At 41.4% G+C, this 23,649-nt stretch overlaps 1 protein-coding gene across 1 annotated transcript in view; it reads left to right on the forward strand.

Annotated features, from left to right (window-relative positions):
- The window catches only part of atp8b5b (ATPase phospholipid transporting 8B5b), a 206,312-nt gene that overhangs the window by 84,602 nt on the left and 98,061 nt on the right, over positions 1-23,649 (forward strand). Inside the window, exon 12 of the mRNA XM_060849059.1 lies at positions 18,309-18,512. Coding sequence (XP_060705042.1) covers positions 18,309-18,512 — 204 coding nt within the window. The remainder of the gene's footprint in view (positions 1-18,308; positions 18,513-23,649) is intronic.

Here is a 23,649-nt window from a genome sequence, read left to right on the forward strand (position 1 = left end):
TTTTCCCAGAGTTCTACCATCCATCATGTATTCCCTTGCCTTATTTGTCCCGCCCAAGTGCTTCACCCCGTACTTATCCAGATCGAATTCCATTTGCCACTTATCAGCTCATCTGACCAAATCACCTGTCTCCACTTTTAATCTAAGGCAGTCCTTACAATTTACCACCTCTCCAATTTTTGTATCATATACAAACTTACTGAAGAGCCCTCCTGCATTCAAGTCTCTAAATCATCAATGTATATCACAAACAATAAGTGCCCAAATACTGATTCCTGAGTAACGTCACTGGACCAGGCATCCAGTCACGAAAATACCTGTTGACCATCACCTTCTACTTCCTGCCACTTAACCATTCAGTATCCAATTAGCCAAATTTCTTTGGATACTACAGGCTTTTACCACTCGATTAGAATCCCACATGACCCTTACCAAAAGCCTTGCTGAAGTCCAAGTAGACTATGTCAACTGTATTTTCCTCATCTACACATCTGGTTATCGCTTCAATAAATTTAGTCAAGTTGGTCAGGCATGACCTCTCCTTAACAAACCCATGCTGATTGTTTTTGAGTAATCCCTGCCTCTCCAAGTACAGATTAATTTATATCCCTCTGAATTGCAAATAATAGTCTTCCCATCACGAGAACTAGGCCGACTAGTCTGTAGCCTGTTTCCTAGTTTGTTTCTTGTTTTCTTCTTGAGTAAGGGTACTACATTGACTGTCCTGCAGTCATATGGCACCTCTGTACCGGCCAGGGAAGAATTGAAAATTATTGCTAATGTTGACTCCCTTGCCTCACTTAGCATGCTGTGATGTATTTCATCTGGTTTCAGATGTTTGTCTACTTTTAAGCCTGCCAGACTACTGAGAACCTCTTCTCTGTCTCTGCTAATTTCTTTACATCATAGTTTCCCCTGATTTTGAGCTCCACATCATCACTCTCACTAGTGACACCGACACAAAGTATTCCTTTAAAACTCCACCTTTGGCCTCTGGCTACACATACTGTTTATCACTGTGGTCTTTAATGGGCCATAGGTTTTCCCTAGTTATCATTTTATTCTTAATGTATTTGTAAAATAACTTAGGGTTTTCTTTTACCAACCATTATTCTTTCATGCCCCCTCTTTGCTCCCCTGATTTCCTTTTGAAGTTTTCCCGTGTATGTTCTGTATTTATCTAGGACTTCTGCTGTTTTTAATCCTTGGTATCTGCCATAGGCTTCCCTTTTCTCTTTATCCAATCCTGTAAGTCTCTTGATATCCAGGGTTCGCAGCAGTCATTGGTTTCACCCTTTGCCTGATTTGGAACATGTTGACTCTGAACTTTCCCAGTTTTCTTCTTGAACGCATATACTGCTCTGACAGAGATTTCAAAGTATTGGCTCCCAGTCCATCTGGATAAATCAGACCTGATTCCCACCTCAACATGCTTGGTTAGTTACTCTTAACTCTGCCTTTACAAATGTACATTGTCTGTTCCTAATCAATTCTGAAGGAATGATGAATAGTTCAGAGTGGAGCTTGTAGATAGTGATGTTAGCCTGTATCTGTTGCTCGTGTTTTTATAGATGGTCATAGAGTAGGGTGTGGGGAGTTCTGTTTCAGGAGCCTTGGTGAATTTCTGTAGTGTATCTTGGAGCAACTACACACGACTGCTATGGCAAATTGGTGGTGGAAGGACTGAATATATGTGATGCGATGCCTATCAAGTGGGCTGCTTTGTCCTAAATGGAGTCATGTTTCTAGAGTATTGTTGCAGCTGCACTCATCTAGGCCACCAGGAAGTATTCCAACACATTCCTGACTTATGCCATGAAGATGATAGACTACTCCTTGGGAAGTAAAGAGGTAGGTTTGTAGTCAATGGTAACTCCTAGGATGTTGATAGTGGAGGATTCAGCAATATCAATGCCGTTGAATTTCACGGGGCAATTTTTACATTCTTCTTTGTTGAAAATGGCCATTTCTTGGCAATTTTGTGTACAAAGATCACTTGCCAGTTCTCAACCAAACCAGGATATTGTGTATTTGTCCATGGATTGCTTCGAATGTTGCTGAAAATTTGCAACCATGAGCCAACATCACCTACTTTTGACTTAATGATTGAGCGAAGGTCATTGAAACAGCTGACAGCGGTTGGGTTTAGGACACTACCCGAGGAATTCCTATGGAGATATTCCATAGCTGAAATGAATGACATCTAATACCACAGCAATCTTCCATTGTGCCAAGCATAACTCCAAATAGCAGAGAGTTTTACCCTGATTCCCATTAATTCCAGTTTTGATTGAACAACTAAGCCAATCTCAGTCAAATTATTGTCAAGGTCAGCTACTCTGGCCTCACCTTTAGAATTCAGCACTTCCATCCATGTTTGAACTATGGCAGGCAGAATCCAAACTGAACATCAGTGAGCAGGTTATTGATATACTAGTACTGTGTGAAAGTACTGTTGATGACTTCTTCCGTCACTTTACTGAGAGTAGACTCAATCATCAGTGTGGGGCAGTTATTGGCCAAGTTGAATTTGTCTTTCTTTTACCTAAAGGATAATCTACTCAACATTTTCCCCATAATCTTCATTCCTGATATCATCCTAGTAACCTTCTCAACCAAGTGAGCCTTCATTCCAGCATGACTTCTTTATACATGAGCAAAAAATTGTTCATAGTATTCCAGGTGTGGTGACTGACTACTGCCTTGCATGGTTTCAGCAAGGCCAGCACCTTCCTCTCTTTTATATTCCATTTCCTTTTGGACATAAAAGCCATCAGTCTATTTCCATCACTATTACCTGCTGAATGTGGATGCAAGCTTTTTGTATTTATGCTCGAAGAACCCCAAACTCATTTTTTGCTGCAGTTCTCTGCAGTCTTTTTCATCTCTATGACTTCCTATCAAAGTGTCGTCATGTTTTCCCATATTATAATCTATCTGCAAACTTTTTTCCTGCTCACTAAACCTATTAGTATCCCTTTGTAGACTCTTTATATCATAGCGTCATAAAGACATACAACATGGAAACAGACCCTTTGGTCCAACTCGTCCATGTCACCCAGATATCCTCACTTAATCTAGTCCCATTCGCCAGCACTTGACCCATGTCCCTCTAAATCCTTCCTATTCATCTACTCATTCAGATGCCTTTTAAATGCTGCAATTGTACCAACCTCCACCACTTCCTCTGGCAGCTCATTCTATACACACAACAATCTCTGTGTGAAAAAGTTGCCCGTAGGTCCCTTTTATATCTTTCCCCTTTCACCCTGAACCTATGCCCTCTTGTTCTGGACTCCCCCAACCCAAGGGAGAGGCCTTGTCTATTTATTCTATCCACGCCCCTCATGAATTTATAAATCTCTATAAGGTCATCCCTCAGCCTCCGACACTCCAGGGAAAACACCCCCAGCCTATTCAACCTCTCCCTATAGTTCAAATCAGCCAAACTTGACAACATCCTTGTAAATCATTTCTGAACCCTTTCAAGTTTCACAACATCCTTCTGATAGGAAGGAGACCAGAATTGCATGCAATATTCCAAAAGCGGCCTAACCAATGTGCTGTGCAGCTACCAATTCCTCTACTCAATCTCCTGTACTCAATAAAGGAAAGCATACCAAATGCCTTCTTCACTATCCTATTAACCTGCAACTCAACTTTCAAGGAGCTATGAACCTGCGCTCCAAGGTCTCTTTGTTCAGCAACACTCCCTCGGATCTTATCATTAAGTGTATAAGGCCTACTCTGATTTGGTTTTCCAAAATGTGGCAACTCACTTTTTAAAGATTAAATTCCATTTGACACTCCTCAGCCTATTGGCCCATCTGATCAAGATCCCATTGTAATCTCGGGTAACCTTCTTACTGTCCACTGCATCTCTAATTTTGATGTCATCTGCAAACTTACTAACTCTACATCCTATGTTCACATCCAAATCATTGATATAAATGACGAAAAGCAGTGAACCTAACACAGAACCTTGTAGTACACCACTGGTTGCAGGCCTCCAGTCTGAAAAGCAACCCTCCACCAGCAACCTCTGTCTTCTACTTTTGAGCCAGTTCTTACTTGTCTTTCCAACTATTTTTGTGTCATCGGGAAACTTGGCTATAGTCACAGAATCACAGCATTATTACAATGCAGAAGGAAACTTTTGGCTCATTGTGCCTGCACTGGCTCTGTTATTTTGGGCTAATCTGCCTTTTCCCCATATCTCTACACACCACTACTTAGCCAAATAATCATTCAATGTATGTTCACTTCCCTCATCCAAGTCATTAATATATATTGTACATAATTGTGGGCCCAACACTGAACCTCATAGCCCACCACTGGTTATAGGTTACCATCCTGAAAAAAAACACTCTTTATCCCAATGGTCTGTTGGTCCCTTATTTCAGCTAGGGATCTAACTTTCGGACACATTTCCAGCTCATAGTCCCCCAATTCTATATGACCTGCTTTTACCTCCTTCCCCTCCATCTCATCTGGAGACCTACCCCACCCTCAACAGCCTCCCAGCTCACAGTTCCCCAACCCATTCAGCCCACTCCTCCGTCTTCCAATTGTGAAGTAGGGTCATTGTCTCAAAATGTTAACTCTGTTTCTCTCTGTATTTGCAGCAAAACCACAGCAGTTTCGGTTTTATGTTTCAAAATTTCAGCATTTGCAGTCCTCTGTTTTATTTCTGTGTCTTCTATTAGTTAGTCAATCCTCTGTCAATGCTGATATACTTCTCCCAACCCCATGGTCTGATGCTCATCATCTTTGGAAGTATCCATGATGGATTAGGTACTTGGAACTTCTGGCTGAAGATTGTTGCAAATGCTTAGCCTTTTCATTTGCATTGATGTACTGCGCTCTCCAATCATTGTGCAAGGGAACCTTTGTGTAGCCTCTTTTCCAGTGAGACATTTGGATGTGTACCACCAATCACTACAGGACTGCAGAGCTTAGATCTGATCCAGTGGTTCTGAAATTGCTGTCTGTCTTTTTATGCCAATGTTGTTTGATGCAGTGGATATGCGGAGCCACGAGGTTGCACATTGTGTTGAAGCACAGTTCGTCTACTGCTGATGACCCACACGACTCTTTGATACTCAGTCTTGAGCTGCTAGATCTGTTCAAAATCTACCCATTTAGTGATGGTGCTATACCACATGGTTCAGCGTATTCTCACTATGCTATGGTAATTCTTACTGATACTGTCTTGAACGGATGCATTTGCAGCTGGCACGTTAGTGAGGATGAGATAAAGTATATTATTTCTTTCTGTTTTTCCCACAGCTTCTAGCAGCTATGTCATTTAGGACTTGACTAGTTCCATCAGTAATGGTGATCATATTTACTAGCACTGTCCAAGATAGCGCCATTACCATTTCTGGTATTTACTGTCCCACAGTGGGACTGGCTCGGCATTTATGATGGCATAGGAGTGTACAGTCAAGAAGGAGATGCCCTGTGAGACCTCAGCATTGACTCTGGACCCCATGAAGTCTCATGGCATCGGCTCAAACATGGGCATGGAACCTCCTGTTAATTTGCACTCCTTTGCTGATGAGTACAACTTGAAGGAAGCAGTGAGGGTGGCAAAAGCACAGACCATTCTGTTTATCGATTTTAATATCAATCACCAAGAGTGGCTTGCAAGGCCATTTCAAAGGGCCATTCAGAGTGAGCCACGTTGTTATCAATCTGGAGTCACATGTAGGTCGACCAGGCATAAGCAGAGATTTTTCTTTCCCTAGAGTACATATTAAAGTACATACTAGATTCGCTATTAGTGAACGAGATGGGTTTTTACAAAATTCAACAATGTTTTCATGGTAACTAGACTTGCATTTTCATATTTTTATTGAATTCAAATTTCATTGTCCTTGTTGTATGATTCAAAGCAAGGTCCACAGAACATGACCCTGGATCTCTGGATCCTCTGCCATATTTGCTCCCAAGAGGACCAGTTCCACCACAGAACACACCAGATGGCCCCCTTCCCACGTGGTTAAAGATGGCTCCAACGCATCTCATCCATATCCCGCACCTACACCCTCAGACTTCACCCCTCCAACTGTAACAAGGACAGAACCCACCTGGTGCTCACCTTCCACCCTGCCAACTTTCGCATAAAGTAAATCATCCGCTGACATTTCCGCCACCTCCAAACAGACCCCATCACCAGGGATATATTTCCCTCCCCACCCCTTTCCCCCTTCCGCAAAGACTGTTCCCTCCGTGACTACCTGGTCAGGTCCACACCTCCCAACAACTCACCCTCCCATCCTGGCACCTTCCCCTGCCACCGCAGGAATTGCAAAACCTGTGCCTACACCTCCTCCCTCACCTCCATCCAAGGCCCCAAAAGAGCCTTCCACATTCATCAAAGTTTCACCTGCACATCTACCACTATCATTTATTGTATCCATTGCTCCCGATGCGGTCTCCTCTACGTTTGGGAGACTGGATGCCTCCTAGCAGAGCGGTTTAGGGAACATATCTGGGACACTCACACTAATCAACCACACCGCCCTGTGGCCCAACATTTCAACTCCCCATCCCACTCAGTTGAGGACATGGAGGTCCTGGGCCTCCTTCGCTGCTGCTCCCTCACCACCTGACGCCTGGGGGAAGAACGCCTCATCTTCCTCCTCGGAACACTTTAACCCCAGGGCATCAATGTGGACTTCACCAGTTTCCTCATTTCCCCTTCCCCCACCTCACCCCAGTTCCAAACTTCCAGCTCAGCACTGTCCCCATGACCCGTCCTACCGGCCTATCTTTCTTTCTACCTATCCATTCCGCCTTCCTCTCTGACCTATCATCTTCATCCTAACCCCATTCACCCATTGTACTCTTTGCTACCTTCCCCCACCCTCCTCCTTAACCAATCACCTCCATCCCTACCCCCATTCACCTATTGTACTCTATGCTACTTTCTCCCCACCCCCACCCTCCTCTCATTTATCTCTCCACCCTTCGAGCACTCTGCCTGCATTCCTGATGAAGAGCTTTTGCTCGAAACATCGATTTTCCTGCTGCTCGGATGCTGCCTGAACTGCTGTGCTTTTCCAGCACCAGTCTAATCCAGAATCTGGTTTCCAGCATCTGCAGCCATTGCTTTTACCTCTCTGTGTTACAAGTCCGGCAGCAATACCACACCATCACATCCCCTAAAAATACCTTCCCGGGTGAAAGTTCTCTATTTGGTCAACTCCAAGTTATGAATTCCCATAAGTCAGCAGGGATGTTTTCTGAAATGCTTTGAGAATATCCCTACAGCATTTTTGTTGTCCTCCTGGTAGTCTTCTGCCATGACAGTGTTCCAAATGGAGCAGTGACTTCAGATGTCAGATCTCAAACATTCAAGCTACATTTCCCACACAGCAGACCTGGTTTTGTGTGATTAACTCCACAATATTGGGCAAATTGACTGGGGAGAGAGTGCAGCTGTTGGACTGCCTTTCTTATACTGGATTTGGATGAACTTATGGGGGCCTCACTGGTGTTTTGTGCAATGCTTTGAGGTGCTGCTGTAGATTGTCAAAGTATTACTATAGGAGCATGAAGGTCTTGCTTCTGCTAAGCCATGACCTTAGTCTCAGATTTGATATCCTGGTCTGCAAATACTCTTTCCTTCAATTAGCCAATGACAAAGCATGCATGTTGCAGTACATGAGGAATTTTGTCATCTATGCGCCACTTCATTGAAAATATGCTCCCAAGATAAGGAGAATCATCCAAATTTTTCAGGATCTCACCATTGATCTCAATCAATGGAGAAAGGTGTTGTTTTGTTGGAATTTGTTGGGAAAGGACGTAGTGAGAGTTGGTGCAATGACACAAACTTCTGTAATACAGTCTTCTTTGAGACAGTGTAAGTGATGGTTCTTTTGCTGAGGATCACAGATTCCAAGTAATCCTGAGGTAAGGAGAGGATTGCAAAATAATTCTGAGGGCGTCAGATTTGAGGAGGATACTCAATGAGCCTTTGAACAATCAACAGCTTTTGTGAGATCAAGAAAGGCCATGTAAATTGTAAAGTGCTGTTCCTTACATTATTCATAAAATTTCCAACTAAGGATGTCTTGGAGGTCACTTTGCGGATGGCGGACTATGCATCTGCTGCGTTGTAGTTCTGGGTGGAAAGCGTTTGGAAGGTGTTGTCGAAGGATTCTTGATGCATTGCTGCAGTGCATTTTGAAAATGTATTTTAACTGGAGTGTAGGAATAAATTGTGTTTTGCTTCAAGCCTGGTAGTTTGACGACTAGAATTGCATCGGGAACACAAATGCCTAATACTCGCCGTTAAAAGTAAGAAAATGTTGGGGTTTAGGCTTTGCTCAATATAAATTGGGGGCTCTTGACGGGATCAAAATCTCTAATTCCAGCTTGGGTTTAGGACTATTGAACTCAAAGTGTTGAGTGTTGGTATTTTATGGAGTCTTGTATTCAATTGGTTTAAATAGGGTGTTGGGTAGTAGATGCCTTTTTAGTCACTAAGTGTTTCCTTAGGGTGAAAGAAGTCTCTTCCGGAGTTTTACAGAAAGTGAGCAAGGCAAACTTTTTGGAATTGGGAAACAAGCTGGGGTTGGGGTTGCCTTTGTCCTTGCAAAATGGGTAGATAATTGTCACAATAGTTCAACATTTACAATTGCCAGAATGGCTAAAACTCAATTGCAAATGAAGCTGCTTGAAATAGAGGCAATGATCAAGGAAAAAGAAAGTGACAAAAGAAAAAGTAAAAGGAAGAATAGCCATGGCAGAAGAAAAACAAAGAGAGAGAGAGAACAGGAAAAAGAGAGATTTTTTTGAACTTTAGAGGTTGGAGCTGAAAACTCAAAATCGACCAAAAATGATAGGTGTAGAGGTGAAGCGTAGGAGTAGTGATGGGGACAGTGATTGCAGCCACGGACCAGGTGGGGACTGTTTAAATATGTCCAAGCATTCCATAGGTTCAACGAGATTGATGCAGAAGCCTTTTTCGTTTCATTTGAGAAAGTAGCTAAACAAATGAAATGGCTGATGACCATGTGGTTATTGTTGATCCAATAACAATTGGTAGGTAGAGCTAGTGAGGTATTTGCATTTCTATCAGAGAAAGTATCTGGGGTGTATGATGAGGTGAAAAAAGCTAACTTAAGTGCAAGTGAGCTCATACCAGGAATAGAGTCATAGAATCATAGAGATGGACAGCATGGAAACAGACCCTTCGGTCCAACCTGTCCATGCCGACCAGATATCCGAACCCAATCTAGTCCAACCTCACAGCACGCAGCCCATATCCCTCCAAACCCTTCCTATTCATATACACATCCAAATGCCTTTTAAATGTTGCAATTGTACCATCCTCCACCACTTCCTCGGGCAGCTCATTCCATACACGTAACACCCTCTGTGTGAAAAAGTTACCCCTTAGGTCTCTTTTACATTTTTCCCCTGTCACCCTAAACCTATGCCCTCTAGTTTTGGACTCCCTGACTTCAGGTAAAAGACTTTGTCTATTTATTCTATCCATGCTCTGCATGATTTTGTAAACCTCTATAAGGTCACCCCTCAACCTCCGAGGCTCTAGGGAAAACAGCCCCAGCCTATTCAACCTCTCCCTGTAGCTCAAATCCTCCAACCCTGGCAACATCCTTGTAAATCTTTTCTGAACCCTTTCAAATTTCACAACATATTTCCGATAGGAAGGAGATCAGAATTGCACGCAATATTCCAACAGTGGCCTAACCAATGTCCTGTACAGCTGCAGCATGACCTCCTAATTCCTGTACTCAATACTCTGACCAATAAAAGAAAGCATACCAAACATCTTCTTCACTATCCTATCTACCTGCGACTCCACTTTCAAGGACCTGTGAACCTGCACTCCAAGATCTCTTTGTTCAGCAACACTCCCTAAGACCTCACCATTGAGTGTATAAGTCCTGCTATGATTGGATTTCCCAAAGTGCAGCACCTTGCATTTATCTGAATTAAACTCCATCTGATCCATTAAACTCCATTGGCCCATCTGATCAAGATCTTGTTGTAGTCTGAGGTAACCTTCTTCACTTTCCACGACACCTCCATTTTTGGTGTCATCTGCAAACTTACTAACTGTACCACTTCTGCTCATATCCAAATCATCATGACGAAAAGTAGTGGACCCAGCGGCGATTCTTGTGGCACTCCACTGGTCACAGGCCTCCAGCCTGAAAAACAATCCTCCACCACCACCCTCTGTCTTCTATCTTTGAGTCAGTTCTGTATCCAAATGGTTAGTTCTCCCTTTATTCCGTGAGATCAAACTTTGCTAATCAGTCTCCCATGGGGAACCTTGTTGAATGCCTTACTGAACTCCATATAGATCACACCTACTGCTCTTCCCTCATCAATCCTCTTTGTTACTTCTTCAAAAAACTCAATCAAGTTTGTGAGAAATGATTTCCCCTGCACAAAGCCATGTTGACTATCCCTAATCAGTCCTTGCCTTTCCAAATACACATACATCCTGTCCATCAGGATTCCCTCCAACAACTTGCACACCACCGATGTCAGGCTTACTGGTCTATAGTTTCCTGGCTTGTCCTTACCACCCTTCTTAAACAGTGGCACCACGTTAGCCAACCTCCAGATTTCCGGCACCTCACCTGTGACTATTGATGATACAAATATCTCAGCAAAAGTCCCAGCAATCACTTCCCCAGCTTCCCACAGAGTTCTAGGGTACACCTGATCAGGTCCTGGAGATTTATCCACCTTTATGCGTTTCAAGACATCATGCACTTCCTCCTCTGTAAAATGGACATTTTACAAGGCGACACCATCTATTTCCCTACATTCTATAACTTCCATATCCTTTTCCACAGTAAATATTGATGCAAAATACTTGTTTAATATCTCCCCCATTTTCTGCGGCTCCACACAAAGGCCGCGTTTCTGATCTTTGAGGGGCTCTATCCTCTCCCTAGTTACCCTTTTGTCCTTAATGTATTTGTAAAAACCCTTTGGATTCTCCTTAATTCTATTTGCCAAAGCTATCTCATGTTCCCTTTTTGCCCTCCTGCTTTCCCTCTTAAGTATACTCCTACTGCCTTTATGCTCTCCTAAGGATTCACTTTATCTATCCTGTCTATACCTTACGTATGCTTCCTTCTTTTTCTTGACCGAACCCTCAATTTCTTTAGTCATCCAGCATCCCCCATACCTACCAGCCTTTCCTTTCACCCTAACAGGAATATACTTTCTCTGGATTCTCGTTATCTCATTCCTGAAGGCTTCTCATTATCCAGCCGTCCCTTTACCTGCGAACGTCTGCCCCCAAATCAGCTTTTGAAAGTTCTTGCCTAATACCGTCAAAATTGGCGTTTCTCCAATTTAGAACTTCAACTTTTAGAGCTGTTCTATCCTTTTCCATCGCTATTTTAAATCTAATAGAATTATGGTCGCTGGCCCAAAGTGGTCCCCCACTGCCACTTCAGTCACCTGCCCTGCCTTATTTCCCAAGAGTGAGTCAAGTTTTGCACCTTCTCCAGTAGTACATCCACATACTGAATCAGAAATTTTTCTGGTACACACTTAACAAATTCCTCTCCATCTGAACCCTTAACACTATGACAGACCCAGTCTATGTTTGGAAAGTTAAAATCCCCTCCCATAACCACCCTATTATTCTTACGGATAGCTGAGATCTCATTACAAGTTTGTTTCTCAGTTTCCCTCTGACCATTAGGGAGTCTATAATACAATCCCAATAAAGTGATCATCTCCTTCTTATTTCTCAGCTCCTCCCAAATAATTTCCCTGGATGTATTTCCGGGAATATCGTCCGTCAGCACAGCTGTAATGCTATCCCTTATCAAAAAGGCCACTCCCCCTCCTGTTTTGCCTCCCTTTCTATCCTTCCTGCAGCATTTGTATCCTAGAACATTAAGCTGCCAGTCCTGCCCATCCTTGAGCCATGTTTCTGTAATTGCTATGATACCCCAATCCCATGTTCCTGACCATGCCCTGAGTTCATCTGCCTTCCCTGTTAGGCTCCTTGCATTGAAATAAATGCAGTTTAATTTATTGGTCCTACCTTGTTGCTGCCTGCCCTGACTGTTTGACTCTCTTCTGTTCTCAACTGTACCAGTCTCAGATTGATCTCTTTCCTGACTATCTCCCTGGGTCCCACCCCCCAACTTACTAGTTTAAATCCTCCCGAGCAGCTCTAGTAAATCTCCCTGCCAGTATATTAGTCCCCTTCCAATTTAGGTGCAATCCGTCTTCTTGTGCAGATCACTTCTGCCCCAAAAGAGATTCCAATGATCCAAAAATGTGAATCCTTCTCCCATTCACCAGCTGCTCAGCCATTCATTCATTTGCTCTATCCTCCTATTCCTGCCCTTACTAGCTCGTAGCACTGGAAGTATTCCAGATATTACTATTCTTGAGGTCCTCCTTTTTAAATTTCTGCCTAACTCTCTGTAATCACACTTCAGAATCTCAGTCTTTTTCCTTCCTATGTCATTGGTTCCAATGTGGACAATGACCTCTTGCTAGCCCCTCTTCCCCCTTGAAAACATTCTGCATCCTCTCTGAGACATCCTTGATCCTGGCACCAGGGAAGCAACACACCATTCTAATTTTTCGCTGCTGGCCACAGAAACGTATATCTGTACCTTAGACTAGAGAATCCTCTCACACAATTGACCTCTTGGAACCCAACATACTCCTCGTTGCACTCGAGCCAGTCTCAATACCAGAAACTTGGCTGTTTGTGCTATGAGACAATGTTTTAGGAATCTAAGGAGGGAACCTGGTCAGACGTACATAGAGTTTGAAAGGATCAAACAAAGTAACTTTAATAGGTGGATAAAAGCATTGAAAATAAATCAAACATATGATGCTCTTGGAGAGACAATTATTTTGGAAGAGTTTAAAAATTCAGTTCCTGAAGTAGTGAGAACTGCGTGGAAGAGCAGAGTTAAAGCTGTAAGTTAACAGTGGAAATGGCAGATTGGTTCAGCGTTGGTTCAGAAATCAAAGTTTAGCTTCTGACATCAACTTGGATCTGTGAGGGATAGAAATTGGGGAAAAGATAAATCCTCAGGTGGTAAGGGATAAGGAGATCTCATTGAAGATAATGAGGATAATTTATCTCACAGTAAAAGAGAAACACATGAGGGGAAAAGTGAAGTTAAAAAGCTCAGGTACTTTCACTGTAATAAAATAAGCCACATGAAGTTGCAGTATTGGTGATTTTAGAAAAAGCAGTGGAAACACAAATTGGGAAAATAGGGTAAGCCAGTGAGCTTTGTTGAAGTGGTAAAGGAAAGCATAGTGGAAGCTAACAAGCTGCAGAAGAATGTACAACCTGATCAGGAGTTGGTTGAAAAGAAAGTGCAAGATCTCTTTGAAGAATTTGCTTGCATGGGTAGGGTTTACTAATGTATGCCAGGAAGTGCAAGTAAAGAAATTTAAAATTAAAGAGATATGGGAGCAAGTCAGTCTTTTCTGGTGAGAGTTGAAGATATACGTAATTCAGAAGGAGTGTTGTCAGAAAAGGTGGTGATATTTGGAATTCATGGTGAGAAGTATCGTGATCCATTATATAAAGTGAGGTTGGAGAGTCTGGTGAAAAGTGGTGAAGTTGTGGTATGAGTAATAGAGAAATTCTTGATTCAGAAATACAGTTTATCCTTGGTAATGTTATAGCTCGATCACAGGTGGGAGTGATGACAACTGTGGTTGAAAAGACAGTGGAAAGTCAGGCAACTAAGGTGTTACAGGAAGTGCATCCTGGGATTTTACCTGATTGTGTGGTAACAAGATCACATAGCTACAGATTGAAACAGAAGGAGAAATCACGGAATAAAGATAAGGAAGTTGAAGAACAATTACCCGAGACTAAGTTTGATCAAATTGTTGGGAAAAAATAAGGACAGGTAGAGAACAAGATGAATATTTTTAGTTCAGAGAAGCGAGCTGAATTACAACAGAAGGATGAAACACTAAAGCAGTTGTATCAAACAGCATACACAGAAGTATAATCTGAATAAATCCCAGAATATTACTATCTTAGAAATGAAGTTTTGATGAGAAAACAGAGACTATTACATATTCAGGTGATGAAAAATGGACATAAGTTCATCAAGTTTTATTACCAGTGGTTGTAGAAAAGTGGGTCATAGCTAATAAGGTCATTTAGGAGAAAGGGAAGCTCTAGACAAAATGCAAAAACATTTTTTCTTGGCCTGGACTGCACAGAAATGTGGTTGATTTTACCAGGTATGTCATACATGTCTGGTATTTGGAAACCTTCAGGCAGTGATAAAACCAGCATCCTTGATACGTATTCTCACATCTTAGGAACATTTTACAATAGTATTAATTGATTGAATAAAAACCAAAGAAAATATCCACTCTCCAAGCCTGTGCTGATCCAAATCCACTGTCTAAACCTGTCACCCAATTCCTAAGGATCTGTATCCCTCTGCTCCCCACCTACTCATGCATCTGTTCAGATGCACCTTAAATAAATCTACCATGCCTGCCTCTACTACCTCTGCTGGCAACATGTTCCAGGCATCTACCACCCTCTGTGTGAAGTATTTTCTGCATATGTCCCCCTTAAACATTTCTCGTTTCACCTTGAATGCGTGACCTCTCGTTATTGAATCCCTCACCCTGGGAAAAAGCTTATCTCTATTTACCCTATCTACACCCTTCATGATTTTGTAAATCTCAATCAGGTCCCCTTTCAGTCTCCTTTGCTCTAATGAAAACAATCCTAACCTACTCAACCTCTCTTCATAGCTAACACCTTTCATACCAGGCAACATCCTTGTACCGTCTCCAAAGCATCCACGTCCTTTTGATAATATGGCAACCAGAACTGTACACAGTAATTTAGATGCGGCCAATCCAAAGTCTTGTCCAATTTTAACATGACCTGCCAGCTCTTATACTCAGTACCCTGTCCGATGAAGGCAAGCATATCATATGCCTCTTGGCCACTCTATCTACCTATGCAGCTTCCTTCAGGGTACAATGGACCTGAACTCCCAGATCTCTCTGCTCATCAACTTTTGCCAAGGCTCTTCCTACTCGCTCGCTCTAGAATTAGACCTTCCAAAATGAATCACTTCGCATTTGCCCAGATTGCATAGGTTTGACCAGATTCCACATGGCAAACTGGTTAGCAAGGTTAGATCACATGGAGTACAGGGAGAGCTAGCCATTGGCTCAAAGATAGGAAACAGAAGGTAGTGGTGGATGGTGGCTTTTTGGACTGGAGGTCTGTGACTAGCATTGTGTTGCAAGATTCACTGCTAGATCTAGGTTATTGAAGAGTTTACCAAACCATTGACGAAGAGGGAAGTACTTTGATTCCTGGGACTAACTAGCTTATATCGGAATTATGTACCGAATTTTAGCAATGTGTTTGATCTACTGACTGACTTATTAAAAAAGTGTCGAAACTTTCAATGGACGGAGAAATCTCAGAAGGCATTTGACAACTTGAAAGCTATGTTGGCCACTGCTCTGGCATTAGCCACCTAATTACTCAAAGCTACTCAAGGTGACTATCATAGAGTCATAAAGATATACAGCATGGAAACAGACCCTTTGGTCCATGCTGTTGAGATACCCTAACCTTATCTAGTCCCATTTGCCAGCACTCATATCCCTCTAAACTCTTCCTACTCATTGTGTGAAAACGTTGTCCCTTTGGTCCCTTTTATATCTTTCCCCTCTCATCCTGAACCTATGCCCTCTAGTTCTGGACTCCCCCATCCCAGGGAAAAAGATCTTGTCTGTTTTTCCTATCCATGCCCCTCATGATTTTATAAACCTCTGTAAGATCACCCTTCAGTCTCCGGCATTCCAGGGACTATTGATAAAAACTGATGTTGGCGTTGGTGCTGTACTTTTTCGAGGAAGTGACAAGAAGATAGAAAGGCCTATTGGGTATTTTTCCAAAAAGCTGAATATTCAGCAACAGAAATATTCCACATCATATTTCACATAAATGTGAGATGTTGCATTTTGGAAAAGCAAATCAGAGCAGGATTTATACACTTAACAATAAGATCCTGGGGACTGTTACTGATGTAAGAGACGTTGCAGCGCAGGTTGATAGTTCCTTGAAAGTGGAATCACAGGTATGTGCGATAGTGAAGAATGTGCTTGTTATGCTTGCCTTTATTGGTCAGTGCTTTGAGTATGGGAGTTGGGAGGTCATGTTATGGCTGTACAGGACATTGGTTAGGCCACTTTTGGAATGCTGCATGTAATTCTGGTCTCCCTGCTATAGGAAGAATGTTGTGAAACGTGGAAGGGTTCAGAAACGATTTACAAGGATGTAGCCAGAGTTGGAGGGTTTAAGCTTTAGGGAGAGACTGAACAGATTGATGAAGTTTTTCCTGTCGTGTTGGATGCTGAGGTTTATTGAGGTTTATAAAATCATGTGGTGCGTAGATTGGGTAAGTAGACAATGTCTTTTCCCCAGGTATGAGGAGTCCAAAACTAGAGGGCATAGGTTTAAGGTGAGAGGGGAAAGATTTAAACGGAACCTAAGGGGCAACGTTTTCATGCAGGGGGTGGGTGCATGTACGGAATTGCTGCCAGAGGTGGTGATGGAGGCTGGTGCAATGATAACATTTAAAAGGCAGCTGGATGTATGTACGAATAGAAAGGGTTCAGAGGGACATTAGCCAAATACTGGCAAATGGGGCTAGGTCAGTTTAGGATATATGATTGCCGTGGATGAGTTGGACTGAAGAGTTTGTTTCTGTGCTCCATGACTCTAATTGAGTAGGAAACATTGAGTTTGGCGTTGTAATGTTTCAACAATTAAGTTGCCCGGGTTGTGTCTTAGACAATTGAATGTACTAAGCATAATCCCTAAAAGTTTTGGAAAAAATTAAGGATAAGAATTCCAGGCTGTTTAATTGGAGCTTATTAATGCAACCATTTAATTTTAAATTTATATATGTGGCAGGACAAGAAGCGGAATTGCTGACTCATCACGACTTTGATGAGTGGAGATGGAAATGTTTGGTGGTGGGAAGAAATGGACTGTAGTATTGAATGCTTGCATACTTAGAGTCAGTGTAGTGTATATATATTGTAGTGCATTGATCATGTAAAAGTAAAGGTTTTTAAAAACCTTTGTATATCGATGGTTTTCTTTTAAAAGGGGGAGGTTTGATGACACTATGGCTTTCAGTGGTGTATTTTGGCCTTTTTCTATGAAGAGAGGTTGAGACATAAGTTAGAGCAATCTGGTCCAAACCAATAAATTAAACAGCCTGTGAGACCTAGGTTTTTTTTTTAAGGTTGGAACAATAAAAGCAGCATGAATGGGGTGGAGGCAAGCACCCATAGAACTAGGATCTTAGTTTTAGCTTTCACTAGCTTTTGGGGTTTGAAAGCTGCTATACAACTGTCCCTGCTACAGCAAAACATTTGTGTTCTCTCTGAAAACTTTTTCTTGATGTTCTTTCCTCCTGGTATGGAGAAATGTTACATGTGAGACAATCTATTTTACTGAATTTGTTATGAAGGGAATGATTCCTGTGGAATGTTGACAGAGGAGGGGAGGAAAAAGTATGTTTGGTGGCCGCCTCCTGCTGGAGGTAGTGAAAATGGCAGAGAATGACTTGTACCTCAAGAATTGCTTGTTGAAATAGCAAGCAACTGGGAGGTGACAAAATATAACCATACTTCAGTTCCATGTTTTGGCTCACAGACAAATCAATGTGGCCCATGTTTCTTAATGTAACCTAAACATGCTGACAATGAGAAACTAGATGGCTATGCCTTGGAAGACAACACATTTTGATGCTTAAGAAGAATAATTGTAGACTCAACACATTAATCCACTTTCTCTCCACAGATGCTGCCAGATTGATTGAGTTTCTCTGTCACTTTCTGCCTGTTTCTGATTTCCAGTATCTGCAGTATTTTGCTTTTCATGTTTTGATATACCTTGTGATTTATTCATCAGTTTATATTATTATTTTTAATTACTCCATTGACATCTTTAGTTTCATCATGAACAAGATGGGCTGAATGGCCCCTTCTCTGCTGTTTAGTTTGTATGGTTCTCTTATTCTAACTGATGGAAGTTAGTTCTCTTATTCTAACTGATGAGCACTTCAAGTATATGTTAAGAGCATCGGTTATTGTAATGAAATATGTATCATTAAAAGGAAAAGTAAATTCAATAGTATGTTTAAGCGGTACCCCAATAGATATTTGTTTCATTTTTAAGGTAAATTGTCAATATTTTAAAGAAAATAAATGATTGATTTTTTTAACTATGTTTTTTACACTAGCATTGAAGTTATCCGCTTGGGCAGTAGCTTCTACATTGATTGGGATTCCAAAATGTATTACCCAAAGAAGGACACTCCTGCATTAGCACGTACGACAACATTAACTGAGGAGCTTGGACAGATCCAGTATATATTCTCTGATAAAACAGGGACCCTGACACAGAATATCATGATATTCAACAAATGCACAATTAATGGCAAAATGTATGGTAAGGAATTGCAATAAGTTTTTTTTTACTTTTATTCATTTATATGGACTTTGCTGGTTCAGCCATTGCCATTGGGAAAGTGATGGTGAGCTGCCTTCTTGAACAGCTAGAATCCATTTGGTTTAGGTATATCTCCAATGCTGTTAGGGAGGAAGTGAGGTTGAAAGTGTGGTGCTAAAAAAATGCAGCAGGCCAGGCAGCATCTGAGGAGCAGGAGAATTCCTGAAGAAGGGCTTATGCCCGAAACGTCGATTCTCCTGCCCCTCGGATGCTGCCTGGTCTGCTGCATTTTTCCAGCACTACACTTTTCAACTCTGGTCTCCAGCATCTGCAGTCCTCACTTTCTCCCAGGATTTTGACCTGTGACATTAAAGGAGTGGCAATATACTTCCAAGTCAGGATGGTGAATGGCTTCTCTGTCCATTCTATTCAGCCCATTAATGGTTTTGGAAAACCTCTATCAAATTAGTCTTCCGCTCGAAGGAGAAACAGTTCCAACTTCTTCAATCTGTCCTCATAACCGCATAGCCATCTAGTTCCTCATTCCTTGAATCATTCTTGTAAATTGTTTCTGAAATTCTTTAAATCTTTTTAATGTTTTCACATCTTTCCTATAATATGGTTCAGAGGTGCACAGAATTTTCCAGATCCCTTTTTTCATTTATTCATGGGATGTGAAGGTTGCAGGTCTGCCAATATTTATTCTCCACCATAATTGCTCTTAAAAAGGATGTCGTGAGGGTCCTTCTTGAATTTCTAGAGTCCATGTTGTGTTAGTTAACCCACAGTGCTGTTAGGGAGGGAGTTCCAAGATTTTGATTCAGCAACAGTGAAGGAGCAGTGATACATTTCTAAGCCAGGTTGTTCTGTACCTTGGCAGGGAATTTGTAGATGGTATTGCCCCCATGCATCTGCTACCCTGGTCCTTGTAGTTGGTAGCGGGCACAGATTTAGAAAGTTGAAAGAGCCTTTGTAAGGTGTTACAGTGTGTCATAGTACACATTGCTGCTACTGTATGTCAATGATGAAAGGGTCAAATGTTTAAGTTGATGAATTGGGTGTCAATGCAGTTGGATCCTTTATTGAGCATGAATGGTGGTAAACTTCTTGAGTGTTATTGGAATCATAATCTTCCAAGCAAGTCAACAGCATTCCATGTAACCGGACCTTCTTCCTTATAGATGATAGGCAGTTGTTGGGGAAAATGAGTTAATTATATGACAATTTCTGCTAACAGTAACTCCATGATGTTGAAGATGGAGTATTTAATGATTACACTGTAATTGAATACCAAGAGGGGATGGTTAGGCTATCTCTGGATGGAGATGGTCACTGCCTGGCAATTGTTATATGTAGATGTTACTTGTCTCTTGACACCCCAAAACCTGTACTCTCCATATTTATGTAATAATTCATACCCAATTAACCCTTAATCAGTATTTCAATCCCTGCTCCTTGTTCCATGAGGTCTCAGGCATCCCTTTAGATCTTATTAGTTGATTTTATTCTTTTCTTTTTAAGTAAATTAATACATATATTTTACATATAAAATAAAAACAAACAAAACAAAATATACGAATTGACAATGTACTGGTACACAATCCTTTATCCGAAATGCTTGGGACTAGCTGGTTTTTGGATTGCGAAATTTTTTGAATTTCGGAAAATGTGACAGTTCAACGGTGAAATTTTGAAAAATCTTACTGAACAGCAGCTCACTGTGAGTAACAGGCCCTGAGACAGAATTGAGTTCTGCCAGTGCTGGGCCATGTCCCCCCCACCACAAGTGGCATGCATTGAGTGGGTGTGGAGTTGGGTTAACTGTTGCATGCCAAACAACCTTGTAAATGAGATAAAAACTTCACAAGAAACCTTCGGATTTTGGAGCTTTTCAGATTTTGTGAGTTTGGATCAAGGGTTGTCTACCTGTATTCGTCATAGAGATGTACAGCTTGTCCATGCCGACCAGCTATCCCAACCCAATCTAGTCCCACTTGCCAGCTATTCCCATTGTTTTCTTTGCACATTAAAATTCTAAGTGTCCTTTTTCCATGATGCGCTACAGTTTCTTAGAGCTTGCTACTTCTTGTAAAACAGTCAAATATCTGACTGCAGTTACCCACCCATTTCAATTTGGAGCTTTGTGTATTCACTAGCATCTGTTTTAAAAATGTGATATTGATCCTTAGTCATTTTTCATTCACATACCTTGTGGAATGTATGTTATTCCATCATGACTTAGTATCTGTGTAGAACTCAATGGGTGTTGCTGCTGAATCCCTGACTGAAATTTCTTCCGATATTTTCACTAACAACGAGGGTTTCTGTTGCTAAGGTACTTTTTCCTACTCTTTTAATCTTTTTAGCTTCCCAGACTAAAGGGTTACATTTACCTCCTTTTCCTACAAGAGAAATAATAAACACTCCTGTGCTTGAGAACTCATCACAGAGATTTGCATTAGAAGCATCACTGAAAACCAGTTTCATTTTCCTACTATTTCTCAGTAATAACTTTTTTAAAAAAAACGCTGTGTTTTTAATTTTTTCAATGTTTATTTGCCCAAATAGTACCTTACACCCTGGGCTTTTCCATAGTTGTACTCAACTCTAACACTGACATCTGGCATCTTTTGGGTGCCCAAGCAATTTGAGTATGAGCAGCATGGTGGCTCAGTGGTTAGCACTGCTGCTTTGCAGCACCATGGATCTGGGTTCAATTCCAGCCTCGGGGGACTGTCTGCATGGAGTTTGCACATTCTCCCCGTGTCTGTGTGGGTTTCCTCCCACTGTCCAAAGATGTGCAGGTCAGGTGAATTGGCCATGCTAAATTACCCATAGTGATAGGTGCGTTAGTAGGGAGTAGGGGAATGGGTCTGGGTGGGTTCTCTTTGGAGGGTCGGTGTGGACTTGTTGGGCTGAAGGGCCTGTTTCCACACTGTAGGGAATCTAATCTAATCTTCCCAGGCAAATCCTCACCGGTGTGTATTCCACAGATTCCCCATGAGCAACTCTCATTTGGAAGAACAACTCTGGGGTGTTATAGCAAAACAGGTGAGAAGCTAGGAATGCTATGTTGAGTAACTCACCTCCTATTTGTCCAATGTCTTTTTACTATCGATAAGACATAGGTCAAGTAGGTGATGCAATACTCTCCATTTGCCATGACAGCCAAAATAGATCTGTAAAATGCAAATTACTTGATTAATTTAGTTTTTTAATGAAGTAAAAGAGAAGTTAGATGAAAGAAAAACAAGGCACACTGTATATATGATTTTTTTGAAAAAGACATTAACTGAGTAACACATTTAAATTTTAAAAATTGAGACTTATAAAACAGAAGAATCATTTTCACTTTGGTTAAAAGGTTGATAGAGATGTAAAAAACAGTGAGTTGTGGTCGATGGTTATTTTCTAATGTGGATGATAGTATGTGCTATTCCCAAAGGTTCAGTGTTGCAAAGGCTGCTTTCTTGATGCATGAAATTACTCAGATGTAGAGTAAAACTTTAAAATGTGCCAACATTTCTAAGTTTGGTCGTGTTGCTAACATCCAGGGTGACACCAATCAACTGTCATAGGCCATAGTTAGCAGAATTGGCAGTCAAGTTACAAATGGAATTGTAGGGAGAAGTGTGAGGTGATGCACTTTGGTAGAAGAAATATTGACCTGCATTATAAACTAAACTAAATAGTTTAGGATGGAAGCATAAGGAAGTTCGCCTTGTTAGGATTCAGGTAGATATCATTTTTTAAAAATTCAGTTTCCCAAACAACTACCCAAAATACCTGAAGGAAAATATTTCTCATCTTAAGAAAGTGTTGTAACAATCAAAATCAATATAATCAAAACAGTACTTAAGAGGCAGCAAATACATCTAACTGAAGAAAGTGCACTTTTGAATGAATTAATACAATCAAGATATGTCTTATTACTTTAATACACTTCTGTCAGATATGAAATATTACAATGGGAGGTGATGACCTAGTGGTATTATTGCTTGATTTATTAATCCAGAGATACAGATAATGTTCTGGGTAGCTGAATTTGAATTCTGCCATGGCAAACGGTTTTATATTCAGTAAAAATCTGGAATTGGAAGTCTCATAATAACCATGAAACCATTGTTAATTGTTGGGAAAGCCCATCTGATTCACTGATGCCTTTTAAGGATGGAAACTGTTGTCATCACATGGTATGGCCTACATGTGACCTACAGCAATATGGTTGATTCTTAGCTACCCTCTGGGCAATTAGAGATGGACAGTAAATGCTGTCGAACGGTGACGTCTCTGCCCATGAATGAATAAAGAAAATTCCAAAGTTGTACCTAGTTCCATTTGACTAACTTTTCCCTGCAGCACTATAGAACACAGAACATAGCACAATACAGCGCAGAACAGGCCCTTCAGCCCTCGATGTTGCGCCAACCTGTGAACTATTCTCAGCTCATCCCCCTACACTATCCCGTCATCATCCATGTGCTTATCCAAGGATTGTTTAAATTTCCCTAATGTGGCTGAGTTAACTGCATTGGCAGGTAGGACATTCCACGCCCTTACACTCTTTGAGTAAAGAACCTGCCTCCGACATCTGTCTTAAATCTATCACCCCTCAATTTATAGTTATATCCCCTTGTACAAGCTGATGTAATCATCCTAGAAAAAAGACTTCTACTGTCTACCCTATCTAATCCTCTGATCATCTTGTATGTCTCTATCAAATCCCCTCTTAGCCTTCTTCTTTCCAATGAGAACAGCCTTTCCTCATAAGAGCTTCCCTCCAGACCAGGCAACATCCTGGTAAATCTTCTCTGCACCTTTTCCAATGCTTCCAAATCCTTCCTGAAATATGGCGACCAGAACTGTTCACAATATTCCAAGTGCGGCAGCACTAGCGCTTTGTACAGTTGCAGCCTGATATTGTAGCTCCGGAACTCAATCCCTCTACCAATGAAACCTAACAAACCGTATGCTCGCTGAGCTGGAAGATTCATTTTCAGATGTTTTGTCACCCTACTCGGTAACATCTTCGTTGGCCTCAGGCATAGCACTGTACATGATTCCTGCTTTCTATTTATATGTTTGGGTTTCTTTGGGTTGGTGATGTCATTTCCTGTAGTCATTTCCTATTC

The sequence above is a fragment of the Hemiscyllium ocellatum genome, chromosome 1, assembly GCF_020745735.1.
Source record: "Hemiscyllium ocellatum isolate sHemOce1 chromosome 1, sHemOce1.pat.X.cur, whole genome shotgun sequence".
Classification (NCBI taxonomy): Eukaryota; Metazoa; Chordata; class Chondrichthyes; order Orectolobiformes; family Hemiscylliidae; genus Hemiscyllium; species Hemiscyllium ocellatum.